This window comes from Sycon ciliatum, chromosome 1, assembly GCF_964019385.1.
Source record: "Sycon ciliatum chromosome 1, ocSycCili1.1, whole genome shotgun sequence".
Lineage (NCBI taxonomy): Eukaryota > Metazoa > Porifera > Calcarea > Leucosolenida > Sycettidae > Sycon > Sycon ciliatum.
In genome coordinates, this window is record NC_088643.1 from 44,893,270 (window position 1) to 44,919,443 (window position 26,174).

At 46.3% G+C, this 26,174-nt stretch overlaps 2 protein-coding genes across 2 annotated transcripts in view; both read left to right on the plus strand.

The window, feature by feature from the left end:
* The first annotated feature begins 1,916 nt into the window (after positions 1-1,916).
* On the plus strand, positions 1,917-17,425 carry LOC135828123 (uncharacterized). Its single transcript, XM_065340559.1, has 11 exons — positions 1,917-2,824; positions 4,794-5,246; positions 6,579-7,009; positions 8,230-8,303; positions 9,915-10,458; positions 10,671-10,722; positions 11,270-11,397; positions 11,899-12,008; positions 12,489-12,751; positions 14,733-14,799; positions 16,056-17,425. The coding sequence occupies exons 1-11, from the start codon at positions 2,485-2,487 to the stop codon at positions 16,864-16,866; spliced, it is 3,273 nt and encodes a 1,090-aa protein (XP_065196631.1). The 5' UTR covers positions 1,917-2,484; the 3' UTR covers positions 16,867-17,425.
* A 2,132-nt stretch (positions 17,426-19,557) lies between these two features.
* The window catches only part of LOC135828134 (uncharacterized), a 21,529-nt gene continuing 14,912 nt past the window's right edge, over positions 19,558-26,174 (plus strand). The window contains exons 1-3 of the mRNA XM_065340570.1: positions 19,558-19,998; positions 24,667-24,942; positions 26,040-26,174. The exon at positions 26,040-26,174 is cut by the window's right edge and continues 200 nt beyond it. Coding sequence (XP_065196642.1) covers positions 19,977-19,998; positions 24,667-24,942; positions 26,040-26,174 — 433 coding nt within the window. The 5' untranslated portion in view covers positions 19,558-19,976. The remainder of the gene's footprint in view (positions 19,999-24,666; positions 24,943-26,039) is intronic.

A 26,174-nucleotide genomic window follows, 5' to 3' on the forward strand; every position in this document is an offset into this window, starting at 1 on the left:
GTCGTATAAAACTAAAAGTAAAAGGGTTTATACGACTCCCTGGTTAGCAGCTCGTCATGTATGCTATTTTTGACTTTGGAGGGTAGATTGTGGACTAATACAAACCTTGTAATTAGTGGATTTGATAAAGTTATCATCAATGTGTCACGGTGTTGTGGATTTTCACGTTAAAGCGTTTATTGATCACCCTACTTTGGTCCAAAATTCGCAACGTTCAAGCAACATCAGTCAGTTGATCATAGCTAGTGTGAGTCTGACTCTTTACGAAATAACACAGAAACTCTCTTAGTAGTGAACACGTCCCTGGATTGAAAGGAAAGCCAGGATGTTACTAGCAGTTGACTGCAAAGAGACGGAATACAATAAGTACATGTGCGTGCACCATGGCATAGTGTGATACGATGATCCAAGTCCAGTTCAGATCAGGCCAACGACAACTGTGACTGTGTGAGTGTGCCCTGTCATCCGGACAGCGCTGTGCCTATTTTCGCCCAGGAAGTGGTAGGGTGAAGGGAATGGAGGTAAACACGCTGGCCTCTCGAGCGTCAAGCGACAGCTGCACATTCTGCAGCGTTAGTCTAGATAGGTTGATGCTTCGGATTTCGTTGCGCAGCGCTGTAGAGGTCGTGGAGGAACGAAGCCACTTCTTGAAGTACATCGGTGCGTGCAATGTACACGGACATGCACTGGAATGGCTACCGAATTCGAAGTGCTCATGCAGCGGATGCTATGGAACACAATTTACAAGGTATGCAAGTCAGTACAAACCATAAGGAGCCACAAAAGGATGTTCCTTCCTCGCGCGCGCGTGAGCGGCACGGTATCGAGACAGTCCCCAACATGATTTTCACATGTGGCGGCGCTTCGGCCGGATGTGGATCTATCACTGCCAGCCTTACTCTCCGGCCATAATGGCGCCAAGTCAGCAATGCGTCGATTAGCGCCGAAATCGGAAGGGCGAAGATAATAGTCATGATACAATTAATAATAGTGACCAATTATTATTTCGAGAGCAACGCGCCTCGGCCTCGTATCGTCGCTGGGTCTTGCGAGATGCTAGTCGTACTACAGTCGTAGGGATTTAAATGGCCCACTGGCATTGGGGACTCTTCACCAATGGCAATGGCAATGATTATGATGAGCCTAGTCCACAATGTCAATGAGTGGTCCAGCAGATCTACCGTCCAGGGACTGACTGTTGTTTCCAAACAGATTGTCCCCTGTAACTGTAAGGCTGTAGAGAATACTGTTCTATAGTCTAGAATATTACCGGTATGTGCAGTGACGGTGATGAGATGTGTAATCAGTATTAGGGACCATCGCAAAAGTTCGCAGAAGCCCCTGAAACGAAGAGCATACGTTTGGGGGGGGGGGGGGGGGGGGGGAGGGAGTCGGTGTCGAAAATCGCAAACCGGGCTTCAATTCAAAAAAGTATTGACGACATGTAGGAGCTGATATAGATTAGCATGCTCAAAGGATACAACTGCATAGCTCTAGCTGTTCTCGTTCTTAGATCACCCACTGCAAGGTGATATCATCGTTGCATTTATAAAGTGCTGTACATTGTTACACACTGATACAACAATGCTTGTGTAGTATATTATAATAATTATTATGTGTGAGCATCCAAGTGAAATAATGAAGCCCATTATTGTGACTGTCGTTTCGTTTGAGGGGGGAGGGAGGGGGGGTCAGGCCCGAAACTAACGGTCTTCGTTTCGGGGGCTTCTGCGAACTTTTGCGATGGTCCCATAAAGCCTAAATGTCTTCATCATCGTGCAGGCGGTCGTTCCATTTACCATGGCTGTAGACTATAGTGGTATAAGTATGGATAATACTAGCCATCGACCGTGAATCTGCACTCTGTTGTGCAGAATCTACATGTACTATGGATGTGGTCTTCGTTTTCCCTGACCTGACCATACAAGGACTACCCGGCCTGGATTTCGCGTCGTGTTTGCGATGATCAGGTCAGAATGTGCATCTAGATGTCTCGAGGATCTACTCAGTATCATCAAAGGCATTCTGCATTTCTGGTTCTGCACTCTCAATCTCATGCCAGTCATCTGCCTCTGGCCGCGCCACCATGATCACGGCATGGCCATGCACATGTCCAGACGTGATGCCCGATACGAGCGTTCTGATCCGGCTACCCGCAAAGCCGGTAAAACCTCCGTCACTCGCTTCAGGCCTAGTCTTGTTTTGTAGATGCAAAGCGGTTGTCTGAGCACTTGATTTTCCGATTCTGCTCCTTGAACTTGTTGAAGTTGAAGAGCTCCAGATCCCTGTGTGTCTTAGCTGCTCCACTCGGAGCTGCCGCGATACTGTAATGTGGTTAGTGATACGTTTGTCCACCACCATCGATCCATCAGCCCAGGATACGTCAGGACTGGGTACGGACATACCGTCGAGTCCAAAGGAATACTCCGAATAGCGAGACGTCCGCTAATAGTATTAGTAATAGAAAACTCATCATTCCGCAGCATGCTAGCAGTGGACAGATCCTCATCGCCCATAGCAATGAGGAGTCCTGGCGCTGCAAGTACCATTGGCATTGGGCGTTGCACTGTGCGAGAAGGCTATACTATAGCGCTGGTCCTGACTCAGCACTGGTGCGTGAGCGTGGTAGAGTGGTGTTGTCGAAAGCAATGTGCTTGTCAACGGTTGCGAAGAGAAGCAGAAAGAAACATGGTTACCTCTGCGCTGTGGACGACTGGATTGCTTGTGCTAGTGGTGTGCTGTTATAATGGAGCGTGCAGCGCTGCAGTGCCAACGGACCAAGCCACAGGCGAGAGTGCGGAGAACTCGTCTCTCTCCGGAACAGGTAAGGTTTCGCTGTTGCTGTGTCGAGGGCATTGGTTTGTCCGCACTTATGTGCTCGTGACAATTTGAATCTGCCAGTCACCGCCCAGTGCTATGTGCTTAGTCGGGGTAGTTGGCGAGGAAATAATTAGCATCCCTGGAACATTTAGGCTAGCAAGTAATGCACACGGTACCTGACAATGGCGCTAAAAGCCATTACCAGCACAACTTACTTGATGAGTGTACACGTGTATTAATCATGGGGTTAACCCCACACGGAATGCTACCCCGACATAGCCTTGCCTTCAACATAAGACTGACAACTACTCCAGGGCAAGAGGAAGTGAGGAAGCTCCAGACTGTCAATGGCAGTGTCACTCTTAGATACATGTATGGGAGTGTAGTGATGCACTCAAATCTGGCTATGGAGAGTGTGCTCCTTCAGTTTGCATACGTTGTCACTCAGTTTGCCTTACTTGGTTGCCTTACATGAGGAAGCAGGGCATATAGCAATCTGGAAGATTTACAAATATCTTGCAGAACCACAGAACCCGCTATGTCAACAATGCTTTCATGCTTGAGCTGCTGGTTATAGTCTGGTTCGCACTGGCAATGACCCTTCCCATGCTTCTGCACACACACACACACACACACACACACACACACACACACACACACACACACACACACACACACACACACACACACACACACACACACACACACACACACACACACACACCTCAGACCTCAGACCTGCCCATCGCGGAAGCGATGATAGCGAACAGCTATGTTAGACATAGCAACTTGTGCACACACACACACACACACATGCACACACACAAACACACACACACATATTGGCAATTTTTGTGTCAAATTGTCAACTGCATGTTCTTTAGCAGGGTCAGTAGCACATGTTCAGTATAATACTGGATGTAATAATGCTTCCTTGCAGTTATGCTACTCATCGGGCCATAACAGTTAGAAGCAGGAAACTGGCTTTGCAACACTGAGATTCAAGTGCTCTGTATATGGCACATGCTCATTGTACAAACACCGAAGCGTGAAGCACTTCTCTTATTTTCGCTTCACATAGTATACTGGCATACAGAGAGACATAGACGTCAGCAGTAACAGATAACGAATTGAAGGGTAGTTGGCCGCAGTCAGATGTGATGTGAACCGGATAACGACAGAGGTCTAGAAGCACAGACTGAGAACAGAATGCATCAAATGAAGAAAAGAAAAAAGTGTGCATGTGGATATCCGGAATCGGCCACGATTCAGAATCCTTGGGACAGTCAGATTAATTTACCTGGGCCGAGCCAGCCAAAATCCCTCGCGCCAACAGACGCAGTAATGTGGGAAATAACCGGGTGTATATCCGCAATGGCGATTTGACATCGTGGAAGCATGGCAAAGCACATCATAGCAAAAGGTTAGACGAAAATCAATATCAACTTAAGAATGAAGGGTGTGGATGTGTATTCTTGGCATGGTTCGCCCTTGCTACTGTTGCATCCTGCATCAGCTGTTCCTCCCAATGAGAAGATAAATGATTCAAGTACACAAAGTGTCTCCAAAGCCTTAAAACAAACATCGGCACTACTACTAGTATCCTGGGATACATCTGTGAATTTGTCCACATATCCTTGGCAGCATTGAGTAAGCATTGAGTAATCATTGGATTTCACTCTTTGCTATCAATGGTCAGTGCATACCCTGCTGGTCTGTGTCTGGCGCAAAATCCCAAGTGCCTGTACACGACACAATGGGCAGGAGCATGTCAGGTGCTTACCCATATCACACATATGCGGACACACTCTTGACTTCACTCTTCACCTAGTACCTCTGGTCCCCACCAGGTGGAACACTTCTTTGCCTCTGTGGTGCCTGGTGTGACGGTGTGTCCAAAGGTTGTATTCATCCGCTTCCCAGCTCAGTTCATGTATTGAGTATTGTTTCTTTTGTGTACTTCTGACCTGCAGATCGCCTGTGCATCAAGATCACAACCGACATATTGTACAGACCCATTATGTCTGTTCGACTGACACTGCCCACGAAACCACTGTCAACACTGATTGCGCTGGGAGAAACACAGCCACTGAGTGCGTCCCAGTTCATAAGCCAGATCACCATGAATCTGACTGCCACCTATTATCTGTGGAACGATGATGCCAACACTGGTATCGGCGGTAACGCCAGCACAAGCACTGGCACTGGCACGGCCATGGACAGCAACAGCGGCAATACCACCGTGAACACCACAGACACAATGAACAACACTGCGAATACCATGAATATCAGCAGCGAAAGTGGAGGGTTTGCCACCAGCAGTGACGATGATGTCTCCACCACATTGGTGCAGTTTTTAACGTTTCCCACTGAACAAGGCCCCAGACTACGCGGTATCAACTGCTCGTATGGCGAGTACCTTACGTGTAAGTACTGAGTCTTTGCAAGGAAATTATTATTATTGCCATGATAACCTAGAATGCACTGAAGGTATGGGCCGCTGAAAATTTCCAGATGTCAAACGAAAAGCATGACAGATTGAGCGAGGGCAGCGTGGATTGCAGCGGTCCTGCAAGGGCATTGCAAAAATCCCCATGTGTTTATCTATGTCAGGAATCATTCCCCCTGTGGCCAGCTTCACATGCATACCTGCCAAGTATCCAGATTTTTCGGGATTATCCTGCAATTTTGGATGAACTCCCGCGATCCCGAAATTCCTGTCGATTATCCCGAAATTCACTGTGCAAGAAACAAGCTTGATACTGTACTTGGAGCACTTCAAATGACTTGTCACAGGCCAGTAGTTGTCCTTTTTGATTCCGGACCACCATAGCCTGCAGTACCAGTGGATCTACTACGTGCTCCTTCCATGAACAGTCCCTGAAAAACCTCCGTTTTTGAGTCTTGAACATGCGTAAGTGTGATCCGATGATCACCATCAATCATCTATTATCGAAATGTTGGTGCCATCAAAAGTTGAAAATGGTTGTTTTGGAAAAAATATGACATACATGTATCCCGAAAAACCAAGGCAAATCCCGCGATTTTGCAATGGCGATCCAGTAAAAGCACTCTCAGTACTTGGCAGGTATGCACATGTACAAAACTCGACTGGCCAGAGTGCATAAAGTACGGAAACATGGCCCGGTGAGGTCTTTTAAAATATGTGACAAAAGGAGAAGGACAAACATGTTACAAGTTATGACTAACTGTCCACCAACGTAACCTGATCATAAGCAGCGGGTGCGACAAAATGGCACAAAACTGACAAGGGGTACCGAGACATTCAACGACATGACACCTAGCTCCAGCACTTCTCCCAGGCACAAACCAACAGGTAGTCATAACTCGTAACATGTTTGTCCTTCTCCTTTTTTCCATAATTAAATTGGCTCACCATTCGAGTTTGAATATGTGAACAATTGTTTGGGGACGAAACCCTCCAAAGCGGCAAAAAACGGGACGAATTGTGCCGTACGCGCTACTTACTTGCCATGTATATTAATCAAGAATTGGGGAAAGGATTTGCTCAGCCTTACCTATGTTCTCACGTAAAGTCCTACAATCCATTCTGCACTGTAATTCTGCATGTCAGCAGAGATACTGAGTAATACTTACGTCACAATCCGTCACAATTTATCACACAACTCGTCCTCTTTGTGGCTCCACGACGTATTGGCCGCTTTTAAAACCATCATTTTTGTCCTTCTTTTTGTCCTCTCCCTTGTTGTCCTTCCTCTCCTTATCGTTCCTTGTAGTAAAAAGAAATGATGATACTTGTGCCAGGCTGAGATGTGGCATATTTCCAGTGCCGCCAACTCAGGGGGAGACGGTTGTCAAAGATGTGGACCTTTCGGCATTGATTCGGGGACGCGGCGTGGACATTTCCTGTGACCCCGGCTATGCTCTGACTGCTATTGTGAACAAGGAGCTGTGCTTAGTCGGAGACTTGCAGACTGCATGCGTCACCATCCACTGCCAGAAACTACCTGCTGAACTGTACCCAACCGAGCCCGATGATCTGGATCTCCCTGGCTATGAGCTGGAAACGAAGAGTCTGTTTGAACTGTTGGCCGTGGAAGAAAAGTTCTCGTCGCGAGCCATTGAGAGCTCTCTCCGTGCCGCGCGCTATCTTTCAGATTACCTACGCAGTTACAGTGCAGTGGTACTTGGTAACCATGGTGATGAGGTGAGTGCGTCAATTGTATTCATATCTCTTTCCAGTGCCGCTTTGAACTGGGAAATATCCTGCAAACAGTTATGAGCAAATAGGACGTGGGAAGTATGCGTAATAATTGTTGGTATCATGGTCATGGTTCGTGTGACAGTCAGTCAGACTGACGTTTCCACAGCCGCAGCAATTCCGCCAAACATCCTCAAGGATTGAATTCTACATCCGCAGGAACGCCGCAAATTACTCTTAAATGGATAAAATTATACATCCGCTGCAGAAATTCTGATAGGTTAGTAAACATCCTCAAGGATCAAAGCGCAGATGCAGCTCCCAAAGCTGTGGGATGGGAGTAGATAAGACCCACCACCAATCCCGTTCTATGCTTCCATGTTTCTGTTCCCGTTCTATGCCTCCATGTTTCTGTTATGCCAGGCCAAGAGTTCCCAATTATCTGTGGGTCGCAGCACAATTGGAACCCCATCCGCCCCTCCACCCCTACCACCTCCTCCACCGTCAGCCCCTCCACCCCCACCACCCTCATCCCACCCTCACCCACTTCCAAGCAGGACTTGAACGTGGTGCCCTCTGTTTAACCAAAGACAAGTTGCTGAACCGAACATCTTTGTTCCCTTGCCTTCAAAGATTGATACAGGGAGTTTTGGAAACAATAGACATGGTTTGTGAATTACATTTTACGCTAAATACAACGGTACTCGCACCCAGCACTCAAAACACCGTCGGTTTGGTATCGTTTCGACGATAGAAGGCTCTGTTTACCTTCAGAACGAAACGGTAAGATTACAACTAGGGTGATGTCACAAGCCAATCGTTGCGTCAGAAACCGAAATACTAATCATGTCTTGAAAACACACAAAACACAGTACAGGCCCGACTGTCGAAGTTAGGGTGAACGGTAAAATACTAACCATGTTGAATATCAAAAACAGCGAGTAAATAGGGAAAAATGGTCATTGGGGACAACACAAAAAATTACACCTTTTTACTCTTGTCGCGTGATGAAGCAACAATTGCCTTACCATTTTTGTTGCTGTTTTTCCCATTGTTTTCCATATTCTCTGTATCAACCTTTGAAGAGAAAGGAACGAAAACGTTCTGCTCTCAAGTATTGGTTCTTCAAGACTGATGTGGTTTGCGACGACGCATGCACTACTTTATAAATTGGATACGCTTCCAAGTTTGTCCCTAAATGCTTTGCTTGCCACTGTTTGCTGCAGACGTCAATACCAGCGCAAGACGTGGGTGCCAATCCTGTGATGACGTCGCAGCTCATATTCTCAGCGTCCACTTTGTAAGAGGATCATTCTGTGATCATTCAGACCTTTCCTGAGATCAGTATTCAATCCTTTCCTAAGAAACTCCGCTTGGGGCGGGCGGGCAAGGAGGGGGGGGGGGGGGGGAGGGTTGGAACATATCACATTGAATATGCTCAATCAAACTGAATATGTTTATACATGTACCTGGCTGATCCATGTTTAGGGTCACAGTAAAGGTCCACAGGCGCGTACGCAGGGTCACCTCAAGGGGGGTTTCCAACCGAATCCCAAACAATGAGTTTTAAGTTTTAACCCTTTTAGAGCCCTAGGAAATTTTCAAAATTATGCATTTTTTCGTGTTGTTTGGATCATAAATTCAGTTCTACTCACTCAATCTTCATTATCTTGGGCTTCCTGGAAGTGGAAAGGTACCAGGGAGAGAATGAGGTCGACCATGATAGCCAGGACACAGTACAGTCATGTACATATCCAGCGCTATAGGCTATAGCGGTAGAGTGCAGCGACGGACCCCCCCCCCCCCCTTAGCGACCGGCGGATTCTGCTCGAAAAGGTGGCAGATTCTGCTCGAAGAGCAGTGAAATTGGCAGAACCATACAAAGCTTATGGCGGGCAATTCCTCGAATTCTGCTCCATTTCTTCATCCAAATACCAAACGTGCATGAAACTTACCAGAAAAAGTACCGAATTCTGCCAATTTGTCTGCCGGCAGAATCTGCCAGACCCTAGCAACGGTGCGAAAAATGCCCCAAACAGGCCCAAACGCGTCCAGCTCCAGCGATTTCGTTTTTCTTGATCGCAGAGTTTCGATTTTTTGCTGTGTACTCTTGAAAATATCACAAGTGAAGCCCCTGCAAATTTGAGCAAATCAGCGCGACGACAATCTCAAATTCTCGATACTCAAGTCGCACTGCGCGCTTTTGAAATTGCTGAGATCGCGGCTCAACTTACGAATGTTCTATCTTACGACACATTGCTCGCAGCGCTTCGCATATTGTTTCAACCGACAGCTGAGAGTTTTCTATTCGACCTGGATATTTGGATCATTGGATTTGAGCGAGATTTGACTGAGTTACGATCTTTTGAAGTTTTGCATTCTTGCCAGATCGATCATGCGCCCTATATGGCCTACTAAAAATGCCCAAAAACGTTGCTCGTTTGGAACATTTGGGGGGGTTTCCGGGCAACGGGACCCCCCCCCTGCATACGCGCCTGGTCCACAGCAAAGATAATGAGGTACATGTCATGCATATCTGACAACTGTACACCTGTAGTGCTGGGTATTCCTTCAATCTAAAACAACAAAGGAAGCCCAGACTCCACTCAGGCACAGCAACTAAACACGGCCAGGTCTGTTTCACGTGCGCGCGCACGCGAGAAACGGCACATGCTAGCTGCATAACTAACACAATGTACTGGTACTACTATCGTGGATGTCTGGGATGGCTAAGGAATGCAACAGCAGCGCACAGTGTAGATGTGCACACCTGCTCACAACTAGACACAAGACAGCTTGGAGAGTGTCATCGAACTGACCAACACTCAGCACTATCCAACACGGCTTGGTCCCGTGTGTTGCGAATTGGCTAGAACCCTCACTGCATTTGTCCGTTCTGTTGTGATCGCAGGGTGATCGACAGTCTTGAAGCTTTCGGAGTGGTCTATCCTCCTCTGGACCAGCTCTCATTGACGTTTGCTACAAAGCAAGTTTCCCAGACACTGATAGATGTTGTTGCCGATGAAATCAGTGGAGTGGTCTATTCCATTTATCCCAACTCGAGTGCGGAGACGGATATGTTAAACATTGACCTTTCAGCGGCCACACACGAGGCAATCCAGTACTCGGAATCCTCGAAGGAGAAACTTGTTTCCGAAGAAGAGCTCGAGGAAGTCTTCATGGCAGTAGAGGTAACCGCCGAGGCTCTGATGGTGTCGGGATGTCATGTAATGCAGCCTCCTCAATCGGATGCCAACTGCACACGGCGTATTCAAATGAACGTGTTTGAGGACGAGGCACTGTTTGCGACGTCACTGCGCGCATCCTACGGCAACGGCTCTGACATCGGTGTACTGAACAGTGCGGTGGTTGGCGTGGTGCTCAACAACTGGTCTGTGATACAGCTTGACGACCAGCAGCGCGCCATCAGTATTAAGTTCCTTCCGCAAAAACAGGTACGTGCACAGATCCACTCTGCTAATCTTAGGACACTGTATCCTTTTGAATTGAATCTTCGTCATGTGTACTTTGTATAGCACTTCGATCACCGATGTGATTCCAATGCCCTCTACTGGTTTATGTTTCCTGCTATTGAATAATTTGTAGAGTGGTGTCTCGCTCCTATTTGCTCAGCTTGCATTCCATTTTGACTGTGTGCTTTGTGCAGGCCACTGCAAGCGAGAGTCATCGATGTGTTTACTGGAACTTCACACACAATGGTAAGCCAGATACAAGTGACAACAAGTTGAAAAATTTCGAAACAAGCGATGATAGAAATGCACACAAAGCGTGCACTGGAGAACCACCACGTTGTTTTTGAAAGCCTTTGAAGTAGCGTACCTCTGCGAGGTTGCCCTTTGGATCCATCCTTGGCACACTCACGACTCTTGATATTTGTTCTAATGGCTTGCAATGAGTATATTGTCCAGCCACTCTGACCACTGCTGATGGGACGTCGAGTAAATACTAAGTACAGTCAACTTCGCTAATAACGACTTCGGATATAACGACAATTCGTGAATAACGACAGAATTTCCATGCCCAGCGCAAAGTCCCATCCCACTGTGATACATATAATGAGACTTCGGGTATAACGACACTTCGCGAATAAGGACACCTTTTTGATGCCCCGCCGAGTGTCGTTATAAGCGAAGTTGACTGTAGTCCCTTAATTAAGAAATGATGATTAGTTAGTGATATACAGTACAGGTTGGATTGTCAAAGCACTGCTCTAACATTCGTGGATTTTCTGGATTGTTCGTTCAGGAGGTCGAGGCGGCTGGAGTGACAATGGTTGCTGGTTGCATCATGTGAAGGCTGGCTATGTGACGTGCAGCTGCAATCATCTGACCAACTTTGCCATCCTGCTCACGCCGCATGCCGTCATAAGCACGGTACGGAGAGGGACATTCCCCTGTTGGACAGGCTGTGTGCTGGTCAAACATCCGTTCAAATCCATGTGAACATGTCACTTGTGGGCCCTGTGCAGTTGGTTTTTTGTTTGTACGAATGCCCATATAAATGTACTACGAAAACCAAAAAGCTTGCAGATACACATACACATACCGTAAAAGCAGAAATTTTTGGTGGTGTAATTTTTTCGGTATTCTCCAAATCGGTGGTTCGGTGGAGGGAAATTTTCGGTAAACCCGTTTTCCAGGTAAGTGTACTAGTACTAGTGCCGAAATTTTCGGTGCGTTTAATTCTAGGTAAAAAATTGTCGGCACCGCAGTTACCGAACATAGAACACCTGTTTGTTCTTCGACTCTAAATAAACCAAAAAAACCAAAAAACACCACCGGAAAGTTCTGCTTTTACAGTACATGCACACGAGTTGCACCATGGTGTCAACACATGATCACACTAATACTATGACAATTGTCTCCATTGTCCAGGAGCTGAGCATCGTCACATACATTGGTGTTGGCATCGCTCTGGTGTCTGTTCTGCTGACGATGCTCATTCAGCTACTTGCTGTCTATTCTCTGGATCACGGCAACGCAAAGTGAGTGATCATGTCCATGTGAACAGCATTTGAATGCTCTTTGATCACCGGTGTGAACGGCCGTCCACTATCTGCACACACCCATACGCCCACACAAACCCATACACACTACCACACACACACACATGAACGCACGCACACGCGCGTGCACACACACACACACAAACTACCACCACTATCACCACCACATGCACTCACACACGCGCGTGCGCGCGCACGCACACACACATTTATACTTCAAGTACACACAGTGACTGGATTAAAAAAACTCAGAAATTTGACGAGTTGCAGCCCATGCATCACCATGGTGAATGCACTAACAGAATTTGCAGCTACGATGCCACTCCAAATAGTGGGTTGTTTTGTTGTTAATGTTGCTGCTGCTGCTGCTGCTGCTGCTGCTGCTGCTGGTGTTGTGGTTGTTGTTGTCGTCATTGTCGTCGTCATTATCATCGTCATTGTTGTTTGCCTACACTACAGGGTTCAGGATTTGCTCCATCAGTGCTTCATTCTCTTTGGTCTCTGTGTACAAATCGTGGGTGCCCACGCCTTCTTCCTCGTCCAAGCAAACTCTGAGCCAGGGCATCTGTCCTGCTGGATTTCAGTGGTTGCCGTGCACTATTTTGCGCTTACGATGTTCTTCTGGACTGCTCTGGAAGGCTTTTCCATCCACCGCGGTGTTGCGAAAGCTTTCGATGCTCCACCGAGGCACTTCAAGAGCAAATCGATGCTATTTGCACAAGGTGAGCGCTAACACTTTGATCATTTAGATCAATTTGAGTTTTCAGCTCCCTCAACCTAATGAAAATTTTACATTTGTCTTCTTTCAAAGTAGAAAAGAAAAGGACATATGGAAACGAGTTAAGAGTAACTCTCCACCACTGTAACTAGATACTATATACAGTCAGAAAGTGCAACAACTAGGCACAAAACTGACAGAGTAGTGAGACATTCGACGTCCTGGCACCTAGCTTCAACACATGTCCGTAGCGCTAACCGACAGCCTTCCAACTCGGAAGGTTTAAGGTTATGGAGAGACCAAAGAGGGGAAGGTAAGCACGACGAAAATGAGCACAAGCCAGTGGCGTGCACCGAGTCTTGAAAGGGGGGTTTCTAGAGTTAGTAAATTTTTTTCTGGAGACCCACTGTATAATTATGTATTTGTGCACATGCGCATCCCCCGAACATCCTGTCGTGGATAATGGTAGTTCACTAGTCCACTCCAGGCATGTTCGTTTCATCAAAGCACTGCTTACATTTTCGACGTATTTATCTTTCTTTCTGTTCTTATGACGAAGTTTTCAGCATGTGTTATTGGCAATGTTCCACATGATTTCAATAAAGAGTTATGGACCTTGCTTCGATGGAAACTCGCGGAAGAAAAGTGAAGCCCCGCGTCCTTGAGTCGCGGCCGGAGCAGCGCTTCGTTCTGAAGCAGCGCAAGTGGATCATGGACGCACATGTTTACGTCTTCCAGTCGACAACGTTTTTGACGAACATCTCTGCTGTGCACATGAGCGAGAACGAAAGGCTGTGGAGATCTTGATTTGAGTGAACAGTTTGGAAGGAGATATCGTCAATCATATCCTTGAACTGACTTGCATCGCGCGTGCTTGACTCAAATTTCGAGACAGAACGGATTTCTTCAACGTCAACGCCAATCCAGGAGCGGACCAGAGCTAGAGATCGATCTCTCCGTGGCTACTCTCCACTGAAGAAAGAGAGAATAATGTATTTTGAACTGCATGCAAAGCAACTCTCTCTCTCACTTCGAAATAAGGACATAGTCACTGTTCTGTAAACTGTCCGTTGATCGACGTGTATGCACGATAACCAATCCAGTAGGCACGCTTTTCCTTTGGCAAGATCGCCCGAAAAAAGGTGGTTTCCAGACTCCAAAAAACTCATACGGTGCACGCGCCTGCAAGCTACAGTCCCAACGGAACAAAGAATGTCGATTGTTACTGGACGATGACGAGACCAGTAGGATACTTGAACACTTTTTTTAACACAATGCCAAAATGCTTACCTTCCCCTCTTTGGTCTCTCCATAGGCTTGAACCTTCCAAGTTGGAAGGCTGTCGGTTAGCGCTATGGACATGTGTTGAAGCTAGGTGTCAGGACGTCGAATGTCTCACTACTCTGTCAGTGTTGTGCCTAGTTGTTGCACATTCTGACTGTGTATAGTATCTAGTTACAGTGGTGGAGAGTTACTCTTAACTCGTTTCCATATGTCCTTTTTTCTTTTCTACATTTATTATTGGCTCAATACCCGAGTTTCGAATTGCACACCTTCTTTCAAAGTTTTATTATTTCCGCTTTCAATTTGGAAAATGAAAAAAACCCTATAAATTTGTGGTAGCAATGTCCCCATAGATCAGGAAGAGTTCTTCCAAAGGGTACGTTTCCCCAGAAATACAAACTTTGTAATCTGGAGCCTTCTTTGTAGTGATTAGGCCTATTCGGGTAGCGTTGGTCTAAGGTGGCTTGTTTATGTGCATTTTGTTAGGTATGCATAGCTGAATGGAAGCTGTGCTTCGAAATTCAAGTTGAAAGTGTACTGATCGGGTGCATTTACTGTGCTGTGTATTTTTTTGATGTCAGGAAGGAAAGCGGGAAGGTAAATAATGAATACAATCAGCAGAATGATATTCTGCCATTCCACTCATGCCATACTTTCAGATTTCTGGATTTTCATGCATGTGCATACATGTTGAACTGCAGGGCTACCAGCAGCCATCGTAGGAATTGCTACAGGACTGACGCGGACATCCTATATCGACGCAGAACGGTATGTGTGTGGATGTGCGTGTGCGTGCGTGTGTGTTTGTGTGTATGTGTGTGTGTGTGTGTGTGTGTGTGTGCGTGTGTGTGTGTGTACGTGGAAAATATGTGGGTGCACATCCAGTGCATTTGTAGATTTGCGTGCTTCTCTTGCGACGGGCGTATACATGGTACATGGTACATGCGTGCGTTGTGTGTGTCCTTTGTTTTGCGTGTGCATGCGTGTTTGTGTGCATCTGCATGTGTGCCGCTGAGAAACACTTGCTTTACTGTCTACTCACCCTGAATTTGGGTGGAATAAAGCAGGAACAAAGGGAAGCTGGGAAGAGGATGTCATTGCATGATTCAGTTCTTGAAAATGGAAGGTGAAAGGACCTCTAGTGCATATTTTGATATACATGTACTTGGTCCGCGTCAGCAATATTGTCGCTTATCTTTCGACAATTTGAACTTAGACTTAGGACATCAACGCGTGCACTTGAAGTGATAAAACTTGGTACGATGGAAGGTAAGGTATAGAATGACAACTAGCTACGAGGAATTTATTGTCCGAGGAAGGGTTCATACTTTTTCGGTCCTCCTCGTCGCTGCTCTCGGCGCTGGTGACAGATATTTTTGCTCGGGATCGACTCTCTTGCCTTTGCAAGCTCATCTCTTGTCCTCTTCGCTGCCTGGCTATTTTCTAAAAAGAAGTCGATCGTGAGGATCGCCTTCTCTATAGGACTTCGTGTCGGTAGCACGACAGCCTGTGTGGTTCAAATCAGACGCCATTCTTTGCAAGATTTCATTGTGAACGACGACGACGACGCGTACAGTACATGTACTTGCAAATCTCCACGACGCGCTGGATACTCCAAGCGTTGAGCTGGAGGTAAGGGAGCTGCGACCTCAGCTTGACGAGCGATCCCTGAGGTGAGTGATCTTGGCTGTTCAGCAAAATGGAGCTGATTCCGAGTAGCCGATTATTTTCTTGCGGCTTGCGCTGCTCTTGCCTGCACAGCGTTACAAGATAATCTATTTTGATGCGGCGCTGTATCAATCAAAATCACCCACCCGTCGCTCTCGAAATCCACTCGAAATCTAGCTAGACCTTTCAGGTACTAGCAAACTAACCTTACTAACCAAAATTGGGATGAAATGGGCTGCCAAGTGAGCATTGGCGACATATAAACAAAGCTGAAAGATAAGCGACAATATCGCTGACGCGGACCAAGTAGACGTATTTGGTGAGAGATTTTGTCTTTGTCCTTTTCCCCATTGCAGCTGCCGCATTGACCAGGGGGTGGTGTTCTATGCTGCCTTCTTGGCACCCATTTCGTTGATGATCCTGTTCAACCTACTGGTCTTCATACATGTCCAGTGGACATTGCACAAGGTTGCAAAGAGAATCGCCAAGGAGAATCAGAAGATCGGACGGCATGCTCAACGGGTCCGTGCCGCGATGGGAATCTTCTTCATCCTGGGCCTGGGCTGGCTGCCTGGCTATGCGCTGGTCGCTCTAGACAAGCCGCTGGAAGTAATGCAGTGGGTGTTCAGTATACTGGTCACGTTCCAAGGTGTGGTGCTCTTCGCCACACAGGTACAGAGCAAGGGACAGCTTGTCCAACGCACCATCAGCAACGTATCGCTCAAGTCTATGATGGTGGCCAGGTCACAGCAAACCTCGTCCAGCAGGAAATCCTCCTCGTCAAAGTCCTATTCGCAGGAGGAAGCGCCGAACCCAGCCGTGCGGTGTAGCTCTCCAGCGCCCATCAAGTACGCGCGTGGCCTCTCCGATCTCACCATCCTGCAGGACAAGACATCGCTGCAATCTGCACCGACGCCCGATCCATCTGACACGGGTGATGCTGACTCACAAGGGAGCACAAGCGCTGGCAGCAAATCGAATAAATCCACTCCTAGCAGTATACGACGGGTTGTGGAAGATGAAAGCGGCGAAGATGAGGAGCGAGAACATTGCCGAGGTTCATCATCATCATCATCATCATCATCATCATCATCAGTACCTTCCAGCAAGACGGCATCGCTTGATTCAGCATCCTCCACTAAGCCACTAACAGGCCGGGAGAGGTGAGATGATGCGGTCAAGTTTACTCGTTTGTCCTGTTTTCTTCTGCTCATATGTTATGGCATAGTTTGCCATGTGACTCCTTAACTCTCCTCCCCCCCCCCCCCCCCACACACTCCCCTATTCGACAGGCCCCTACATAGTGGGTGCAGAGAAAGCCACTATATTATTGATTTCTGTGCGTATCAATATTGATTGCTCAAAGTGGTGCAGTGTCTTGATAGCTTTGGCTTCTGTAGATGTTCGGTAACGTTTGTCTAATATCTCGACTTGATCTAGCAATGTGATTGAAAGTTATACATTGATCCTTATAAAGCATGGTTTACCACTCCATCCGGGTACATGTACGTTGATGACCAATATATTTTTTATAAAGATAATTCGACACCTAATCCAGGTATATTTCGGGACAAGAAGTGACTGGTGTCAAATCTCCAATCAGCATAATTATCTATTCACTTCATCACATGCTTCTAATTATTGTGATGTCTTCTCTATTACTACTTTGTGAAATACTGCACGGCATGTACCATCTTGTATATTATTCAACTGACTTGTAGCTACAGTTTTTGACGGGCGGTTACTGCCGTGATTCGTTTGGTGTGGCCAGGACCTGTGCGCGGCTGTGTGACAGTGGTCCGCTACTATGCTGTCCGAATGTGTACTCTCGACACCCACGGTCAACTGGGTACTCACTACTCGGAGTGAGGGTAACATGGATGCAGCTAACGAGGTTAGCCCCCTTGTCGGGCATTGGTTGTGAGACTTACCACCTCACCCTCGCCGTTAGGCGCTGCATCTGCCACCCTGGTATCACAGGCATGGTGGTGGCCTGGCACATGCGAAACTTCCTAAGCTGGTTGTGTTTCTCAACGCAATTGTATAGCCGGTGGTAACGCGGACGTGCGAACTTTACTTGTACTTACTCTCGATTTATAATTATACCCTATCATTAGGTAGTGCTAGCAATGAGCCTTGGCAACGGGATACAGGATTGCTCTATAAAAGTATGAGACGATGCGGCTCTATACTGTCAGTAGCTCTTATCTCTCCACGGTCGGTCCATGAACCATGCCGATGAACCGTGGAGATAAGTAATAATTATAATTAAAGTATGATGGACATGACTGTTTGCCCTACTAGTACTAGTCACGGACCGGTGGTCATTGTAGTGACTTTGCAGCTGGGAGTCGTGTAATACCGACTCCCAGCGCATGTGAGATCACAATCCGAACACTCTGCTTGATTTGTTTCTTGGATCATGGAATCCGTCAGAATCCGTGCAATCCGGATCCGGTAGACACGTTGTGTGACACTTATCGGAAAGAAAGTATTTCATCAGCGGAGCGTTCTTGCACACCAGAAAAGGCACTGGCGAACGAAGGCTCAAGTCTGTCAAGAGTTTGTCTGAACCCCGAGCTCCTTGGTCAATGCAAATGACCAGGTGACTTTTCCCCTCTCTACAACCTACACAATGCTCGACTCTGGTGAAAGACTGCCCATGAAGAGCCTCAGGAAGGAGTCGGAAAGAAATGTGTCCACTGTGATGTTGGTCACGGTAGATTGTCCTCCATCATACTTTTGGCTTTTTTTCATTTGATCGCCTGCACTTGCCCGCTAACGTAGTCAACACACGTCTGAATAGTGAATACAGTAGATCTACAAGGGCAGGGTGTCCTGGCAATGGCATGTTCGTCCTCCAGGCCTGCTTTGAGGAAGGTATGTGCATATTTACGGTCAGAAGTACTTCGAAGTACATGATTGAGTGTTACTTGAAGTGAGTTCGTACACGCCTGTGGACAAGTGCTGCCAGTATTGACTGGACACCTGGACACGGGGAGCAGATGCTGAGTTGGTGGTGGAGATTATACATAGCTACATGACTGTACAGGATCTTAGTCTATATCATGAGGGAGTCGTATAATACTAGACTAGTCTATACGACTCCCTGGTCTACATTGTACTTGACACTGTCACACAAAGTCAGACATTGCTGGAGAGACTCAGACTGGGAGTCTCACCTCAGAGTATCGTGGCCCAGGATCCTCTCGGGTCCCACTTATTCTTTGTAGAAAGCTTGAGGGCACGGTGTGGTGTTGTCGAATAGAGAAGTCGTGCACATTCCCTCCCCTCTGTAGATCTACGAGATACCCGAGACTGAGATGGCTGTCACTACCAGCGCCACCAAGCAAGAACCGCGAAACTAAAGTGTCCCGACGGCGAACACTTGTCGCTTTTCTACTATTCACAGTTTGTCACCAAAATGCAGTTTCCTTTCACCCATTTCCTCAGAAGATTTCTAGTTTCACGAAGATCTACCACGTACCTGTAGCGTGACGAGAGAAATTTGTGTCGATATGGCTAAGAAAGGAATCTTTGCGGGAAAGCGTCAGAAATACGTTACGTAGATCTACGAGCTACACTAGTCACTACTGCTACATGTACATCACCATGATCACCGTCATCAGTCACTGACTGTGCCATCTTCGCTTTGAGATGTGTTACTGTTACAGTGTTAGTGTTAGCACATCGTTTCTTCCTTTGCCAGTTTGGTCATCAGGTAAACACACTGCTACCGTGTGCAGACTTCTTTGTAGTGTGCACTGAACTACCTATTCTAGTTACAAGCCGGTGATCAGTATCTCCATCATTAATTTTTTTGTTCTTTGTAGACCTACTCGCAGTGTCTTGTCCGCAACGCGTCGCCGTCGGTCTGGACTTCGCCGGAATCCACATCCAGCACGCACACCTCCAGCACTTGTCTCCTTTCCGACCGTTTGCTTTACTATGAGTATGAGCGCCTGCATTCCCGTGTAGAACGCCCTGACCGACTGTCCGTTCGAGGAAGGTGCTCATTTTACTGGCTATTTCGAGGCTTGTGTCAGAAAAGTTCTTTAGCCTTTTAGGCCGCGGAGCAACAATATTGATTTACATTGTTGGGTTCATCGGTATATCGCCAGGCTGTGCTTCCAGCCAGAGCTACCAACAGCGACTGGCTGGTAACAGTATTATTGCTCACCGCTGAGCTGGTGAAGATAAGTGGTGTGGAGGCGAGAGCAGCAAGTCGGCCTGTGCCGGATTCCGGGTCTGAGTTGAGTGGACAGCACTGGGCAGGCATGACGGATCGATCTGCAACCGGTTAGTACACAATAGGGCTCTTACTCTTAGTATTGACACCCATTGATCTTTGCTATACCGAAGGAGTCAAATATTCATTTCCGGTTATATTGGCTGCTTATACCATGGTACGGTACGGAGGGCCTGTTTTCAGCCAATCAGCGCTCGTCTAGCCATGGTTATATTGGCCAGTATAAATCCCGCGCGGGATTTATATAGAATATAAATCCCGGTGCACGGTACGTACGCTAGGGCACTGCCACCGTACATGTTCACTGCCTGAAAGGCAGTGAACTTGTACGGCGGCAGTACTCCAGCGCACGGACCATACATAAACAGACACAACGGACACCACATGCACGTGTACACACCACACAGAACGGCACACTGACGAGGAACAGTACACAATGGAAAAGAAGAATGACCTGGAATTCGTCTACAGAGTATTCTGTTATACTGAATCTGAGGATAAAGAACGTCGAATAACCACGAAGTATCCCGAATGGGTCAGCAATGTACATTGTACTTCGAAGAGTTGAAGATCATCAACAGACTGTCTCCTTCGTAAATAAGTTTATAATACCAGTGTACATGTACTTCAGCCCGATTGGAAAAGGCTACAATAGATTGGATTGAAATGTGATACAAAACAGTGCATGCAAATGCATCTACTTGCAAGCAAAACTGATTATAAGATGCCGCATGTGAAAATCAGCACTGTACCATAATTATAGTAACACTTACTCCCAAAGAGTCTGTAATCTAACTAGTGACGGTAGTTTGATTCAACGACAAACTCCAACACCGCAGCAATTCAGTCGACTTCCGCACCGCTCACGACTCAAGACAAGATCATGAAGATGCTACAATATGCACTGGTACTGAAAGGAAATCTTATGCCAAACATCCACGGAGGAATCTCCTTCTGACCTTGCTCGACCATTCTTTCAACTAACAACTGATAACCATCAGAAGATGTTCATATACTGCATGATGTAGGAGATCTCCAAATAGGTTCGTTGTTCTGGAAATGCGTAGGGGTACCTGGCATAAGTAGGATATGACCCTCGTAGTCGGGTTATACCGTACCCTCATATAAATCCCTCCTGCTATCGCAGTCGGGATTTATATTCAGCCGGTATAACCCTCTGACTCGGGTTATATCCTCTACTTATATTTGACTCCTTTTTAGGGCTTGAACACAGTCTAGTCATGCTTTGGTTTGTCGTGATAAATATAATACCGTAGAATCCCGCGGATAAGCCCACCTGCATATAAGCCCATGCTCGCGCATAAGCCCAGGGAAAGCTCGAACATCACAAAGCTTCACCATACAAGCCCACGGGCCTAAATTGTAGCAAAAGTCCATAAATTATGGACTCTTGATCGTACCATGTACGTACAGTCCATTTCAAAACTATAGACGCGCAGTGTTTTTGAAATAATTATTTCAAATTTGGCTGGAACTTTTTGTGAATAGTTTTCGGAATATTGCTCAGGACCGCTCCACAATTACTCTCATATAGTTTCTAAACGATTGGATAACAGACGCCCAATTTGGAAAAATTTATGCACATAGTGATCACAGATTTTATGTGGTATAGATGCTGGCATAACGGTGTTTGCCTAGGTACGCGTCAAGTATAGTTTTGAAATGGACTGTAGTCATGTAGTTTTTTTGTTTTGTTTGTACATTTAAACACAATCATCGGTTGTTTTTGTTTGCACAGTGGCTTTCACCAATGCACTTCTCAATTCCTTGGTACTTTTCAATAGCACAATGTTGGTGTCAGCGTATAAGCCCATGCCCGCGTATAAGCCCATGTTCTTGTATAAGCCCACCGAAATGTCCTTGTGAAACAGACAAGCCCATGGGCTTGTCCGCGGGATTCTACGGTATTGACTTCGTACTATTAGGTCAATACGGGAAGTAAAACCTCGTAAAAAGACCTCGGCTCCACGGCTTCTATTTCCTATATTGGTCTCGTACACGGTCAATATTATTAGACACACATCATGCAATCATAGTAATGGTCGTAGATTAGGGGTGTGCGGATAATGCTCGAAAAGGTGGCAGATTCTGCTCGAAAAGCAGTGAAATTGGCAGAACAATACAAACCTTATGGCGGGCATTTCCTCGAATTCTGCTCCATTTCTTTATGCACATACCAAACATGCATGAAACTTACCAGAAAAAGTACCGAATTCAGCCAATTTTTCTTCCCGCATTATCCGCATATGTCTATCGTAGATGTTATCACCAGTCCATCAGTATCAGTGCCAAGTTTGAGTCGTATACCATTTCAGCATACAGTAAAACTGACTAACGACCACCCCCTTGGGGCCAGAGAAAGCGGTCTTTAGTGGCAGGTGGTCCTTAGTTAGAGGTTTGCAGCGCACAACCATAATGAATGTGAGACCGTCTGTGCCTGGCGAAGTGGTCTGTAGTACCAGGCTGGTTGCTAGTCATGGTGCTGGTCTTTAGTTACAGGTTTTACTGTATGTAATATTCAACATGTCCCAGACCGTGCTGCACTGTGCCTCTTCTCGGCAATGCTGTCTCGGGGAACGGGGTTTACCAAACGCTGCTTTCCTGCTAGTTCTCAGCGATATTGGCACTGAGTAAATGACACATGTTCAACCAAAACCTGAAAGGCTGCACATGCTGGATGAAATTTTGTCTGAAGTCCAAAATAGCACTGATATTTTTAAGTAAACAGGTTTTCATTAAGCGAAAGGTTTATTTGTGAATATCGTGTTATAACTTTTGTAGGGGTGAAAGGATTATGTGGTTTAGTCGATAAATTAGTCGAAAAAATCTAGTCGCATACGATTTTTCTTATCGCTACAGCATTTTCGTACGACATACTATACGGTACGACGAAATATCCGACATGTGCAGTGTGTCTACATGACTTTACTGCGTGCAGCACATGTACCAGAGTATGAGTGGATGCGCGCGTGCAGCGCTCACAGCGAGTTGCTCATGCTCTGGATACACACTACACGCGTAGACTCTACCCGGTAGATCTACCTGATGTACTCTCTAGATCTATTGTATGACACGCAGCTCTTTTCTCTGCACCGTGCACTGATTCGTACCCGAGAACTTTCGTTCCGGTTGCTTCACGGAACTCACTATTCTGGACAAGTAGCCTTCAGAATCAGTTTGTGCCTGTGCAACGGTCGATGTTTCCTTTATTTTTGTTCTCTTCGAAGTTCCAAAATTGATTGTAGTTGATGCAAAATGGTGAGTTTTTTCGTCAGTGGTGCTTAATCGATAATAATCGATAAGTAAGCGATAAGTTTTTGATTAACCATTAAGGAATACCCCTTAATCCTTTCACCCCTAAACTTTTGGAGTGTGTTTCCAGATCAATATTTAGAGCCCGACAACAACAGCAGCAACAACAACGGCGGTGGCAACAACGACAACAGTAGCAGCAGCAGCAGCAACAGCAGACAAAAATGGATTTTTTGAAAACATCACAAAAAATTCACAATTGAGCCACAATGCACTAAGTCCAAACGTGGACAAAAACAAGCTATGAGTTTGAAGAGGAATGTGTCCACTAAATCGGATGCATAGTTATAATATCCAATTGTAATAAGCATGAGTCATGTGCTGTGCTGAGGAATACAAGTGCTAACTCTGAAATACTACAGAAACCGTTGAAACGAAGCAGTAAAGATGGGGAAACATGAACGCCAATGGTGGAACGGCCACGGGTAATATTCTACATGCATGTACGTCCATGTACTTGAAGCAAACACTTAGAAAGTGAATATGCAACACTGCTTGGGACTGGAAAGGGGTGCTGCCGGTACTCACAAGATAATTCTAAGAGCGATAGCTCCTGATGAAGCCAATGACTGAAATGGTGTTGAAAACAACACTATACAGAAACAAACCATATGATACAAATGATGTACATGTGCTAGTATTCTACAAGTACTTCGAAGTAGTATACATGTAAGCCACAGATAATTCCAGTTGCTACTTCCATGATCCATGCATCCATGCTTAACCCTTGTGCCAGGCCAGAAGTTCCCACACAGCATGGTTGGTAAATCCTCCACTTTGGAGCATGCAGTAGGCTTCAACCGGGTGCTTTGATTCTTACCCATGGTCTTGGACCAACTCACCATGACCGCCTGCCTCCTGATGCACACAATTATAATCATAATTAATTCTGAAGACTTCAAGTTCTGATCCTAACAGGTATAGGACTGCTATTGTTTTGGTGGAAATAGTCAAGTGCACTGCAAACTTTGTGTCCGGTTGGCATCCAAACTGATCAAGCCAGCAATCATGAATTAGTAAGTTAGGCCACATTGTAAAAAGGCAGTAAGTACCCTGCGTATTCGAAGTCTGACAAAACTGACACCTTCAGCATCAGCCTGAGAGCCAGTCAGAGTCTTTGAGTATAGAGTTGAGTGGTCTTAAATCCAAGAATGCTGCAACAAGGTGCTCCCCACTTAAACATACTCTAGAGGACTAATTGGCAACCTTGCATTCACTATCCAGGTGCAGTGTGTCATGTAGGTCACAAATACATTATCACTTCCCCATCTGGAGGGAGTACATCAGTACTGAATTTACTCCAAGTGGAGCATTGCAGTCACCTGGCCTCAATGAGCAGGATGTGATTTTAATTTATTTTATTCTTGTGCCACTCTCCTATCTAGAGAAGATGTGTGTGGCGTTGCTTGACGTGTGCTTCAACCTCCCACTCGTGCAGCTGCTAGTTCATCTGCCATCTGCAACTCGGAACCTTTCATTGTCGGATACTGTAATAGCCGGGTCACAGTGCAGTCCACAATACCAGAATTCCGATACCAACTACTCCATAGGCAATGCTAGTGTTCTGCTTGGATCAGCGGACAACAGTAGACTTCTTTCAGTCACTTGTAGGAATCAAGAACTCTTGGAGAGCAACCAATCAATCGAAGGCTTCCTCTCACGTATGTGTTTGCTTACTAAATTAAAATATGGTGCATCTTGATCATGATGATTATCGGCATGTGAGCCTGTAATGTTGTGCACTTTGTAAGTGTGTACTGTAATCCATCGGTACTTTGATACGGTATGATGTGTTAGCATATTTTCCAGAGTTATATAAGGCATAAGCCCGTGTAGTGCCTCCCCGGAAATCATACTGCAGATTTCTGATATGTATGTCAAAATGCTCGAAATTGCATGCTGACTATTATTGCACATGTTATTTGCAACAACGAAACATAGGTGGCCTGAACAACGAAATCAGTTCATTTCATCAAAACATTGGATCGACACAAAGTCATTGGACATTATTTTCATCTTCTACAAAGTTCTCAGAGTGAAGCAGTCTTCAATCGCTGCGGCTGACCTGAAACAATTTCGACGGAAAAGAACAGCGCTGCCTTCTCTGCGTCGTGAAAGCCCGTCGAAGAGCAGCACGTCGTTCTGAAGAACGGAAGTGGAGCATAAGCATAGGCAATTTTGAAGACGTCCAGTTGTTGTTCAGTCCCAAACTTCTCTGCACATGAGCTGGCATGCATGGCACGGCATGACAAGCCATTGCAGGGGCGGATCCAGAATTTTTCCAAGAGGGGGGGGGTTCAATTTTTTCCCATCCTACCCACAATGACGAAATGAAAATTAATGATGTATAACAAGTTAAGACGTTTGCGTTATCGGTACAGCACAGCCCACATGTTATCGGTACAGCACAGCCCACATGTTATCGGTACAGCACAGCCCACATGTTATCGGTACAGCACAGCCCACATGTTATCGGTACAGCACAGCCCACATGTTATTGGTACAGCACAGCCCACATGTTATTGGTACAGCACAGCCCACATGTTATCGGTACAGCACAGCCCACATGTTATCGGTACAGCACAGCCCACATGTACTGTATATTGCATCCTGTACTTGAACATGCCAGCTGCTATACAAATGTAGCTTCTGTACCCCTATTTTCAACACTCTGCAGCTAAAACATTATTGAAGACACGCAGCACATTCTATTGATATCGGCGCTGATTGTGCTTTCTGCCTCTTCTTCCTACTGTAGCGACCCCTGACAGCGAGTGTGATGTTTCTAAACTCTCTTGTGTGTGGCTGGCAACATCAGCCAACCATGATAATGAAACGTCTGAATCCTACATGGCACACGCCAACAGGACCGGGAATCAGACGACGGCGGAGT

Bases quoted from the DNA above. Each gene is read 5' to 3' on its own strand.
- LOC135828123 (XM_065340559.1), top strand. From the start codon at position 2,485: ATGCTAGCAGTGGACAGATCCTCATCGCCCATAGCAATGAGGAGTCCT. The intron at 5,247-6,578 runs GTAAGTACTGAG...CGTTCCTTGTAG, and splicing joins GTATGGCGAGTACCTTACGT to TAAAAAGAAATGATGATACT. The intron at 10,459-10,670 runs GTACGTGCACAG...TGCTTTGTGCAG, and splicing joins AGTTCCTTCCGCAAAAACAG to GCCACTGCAAGCGAGAGTCA.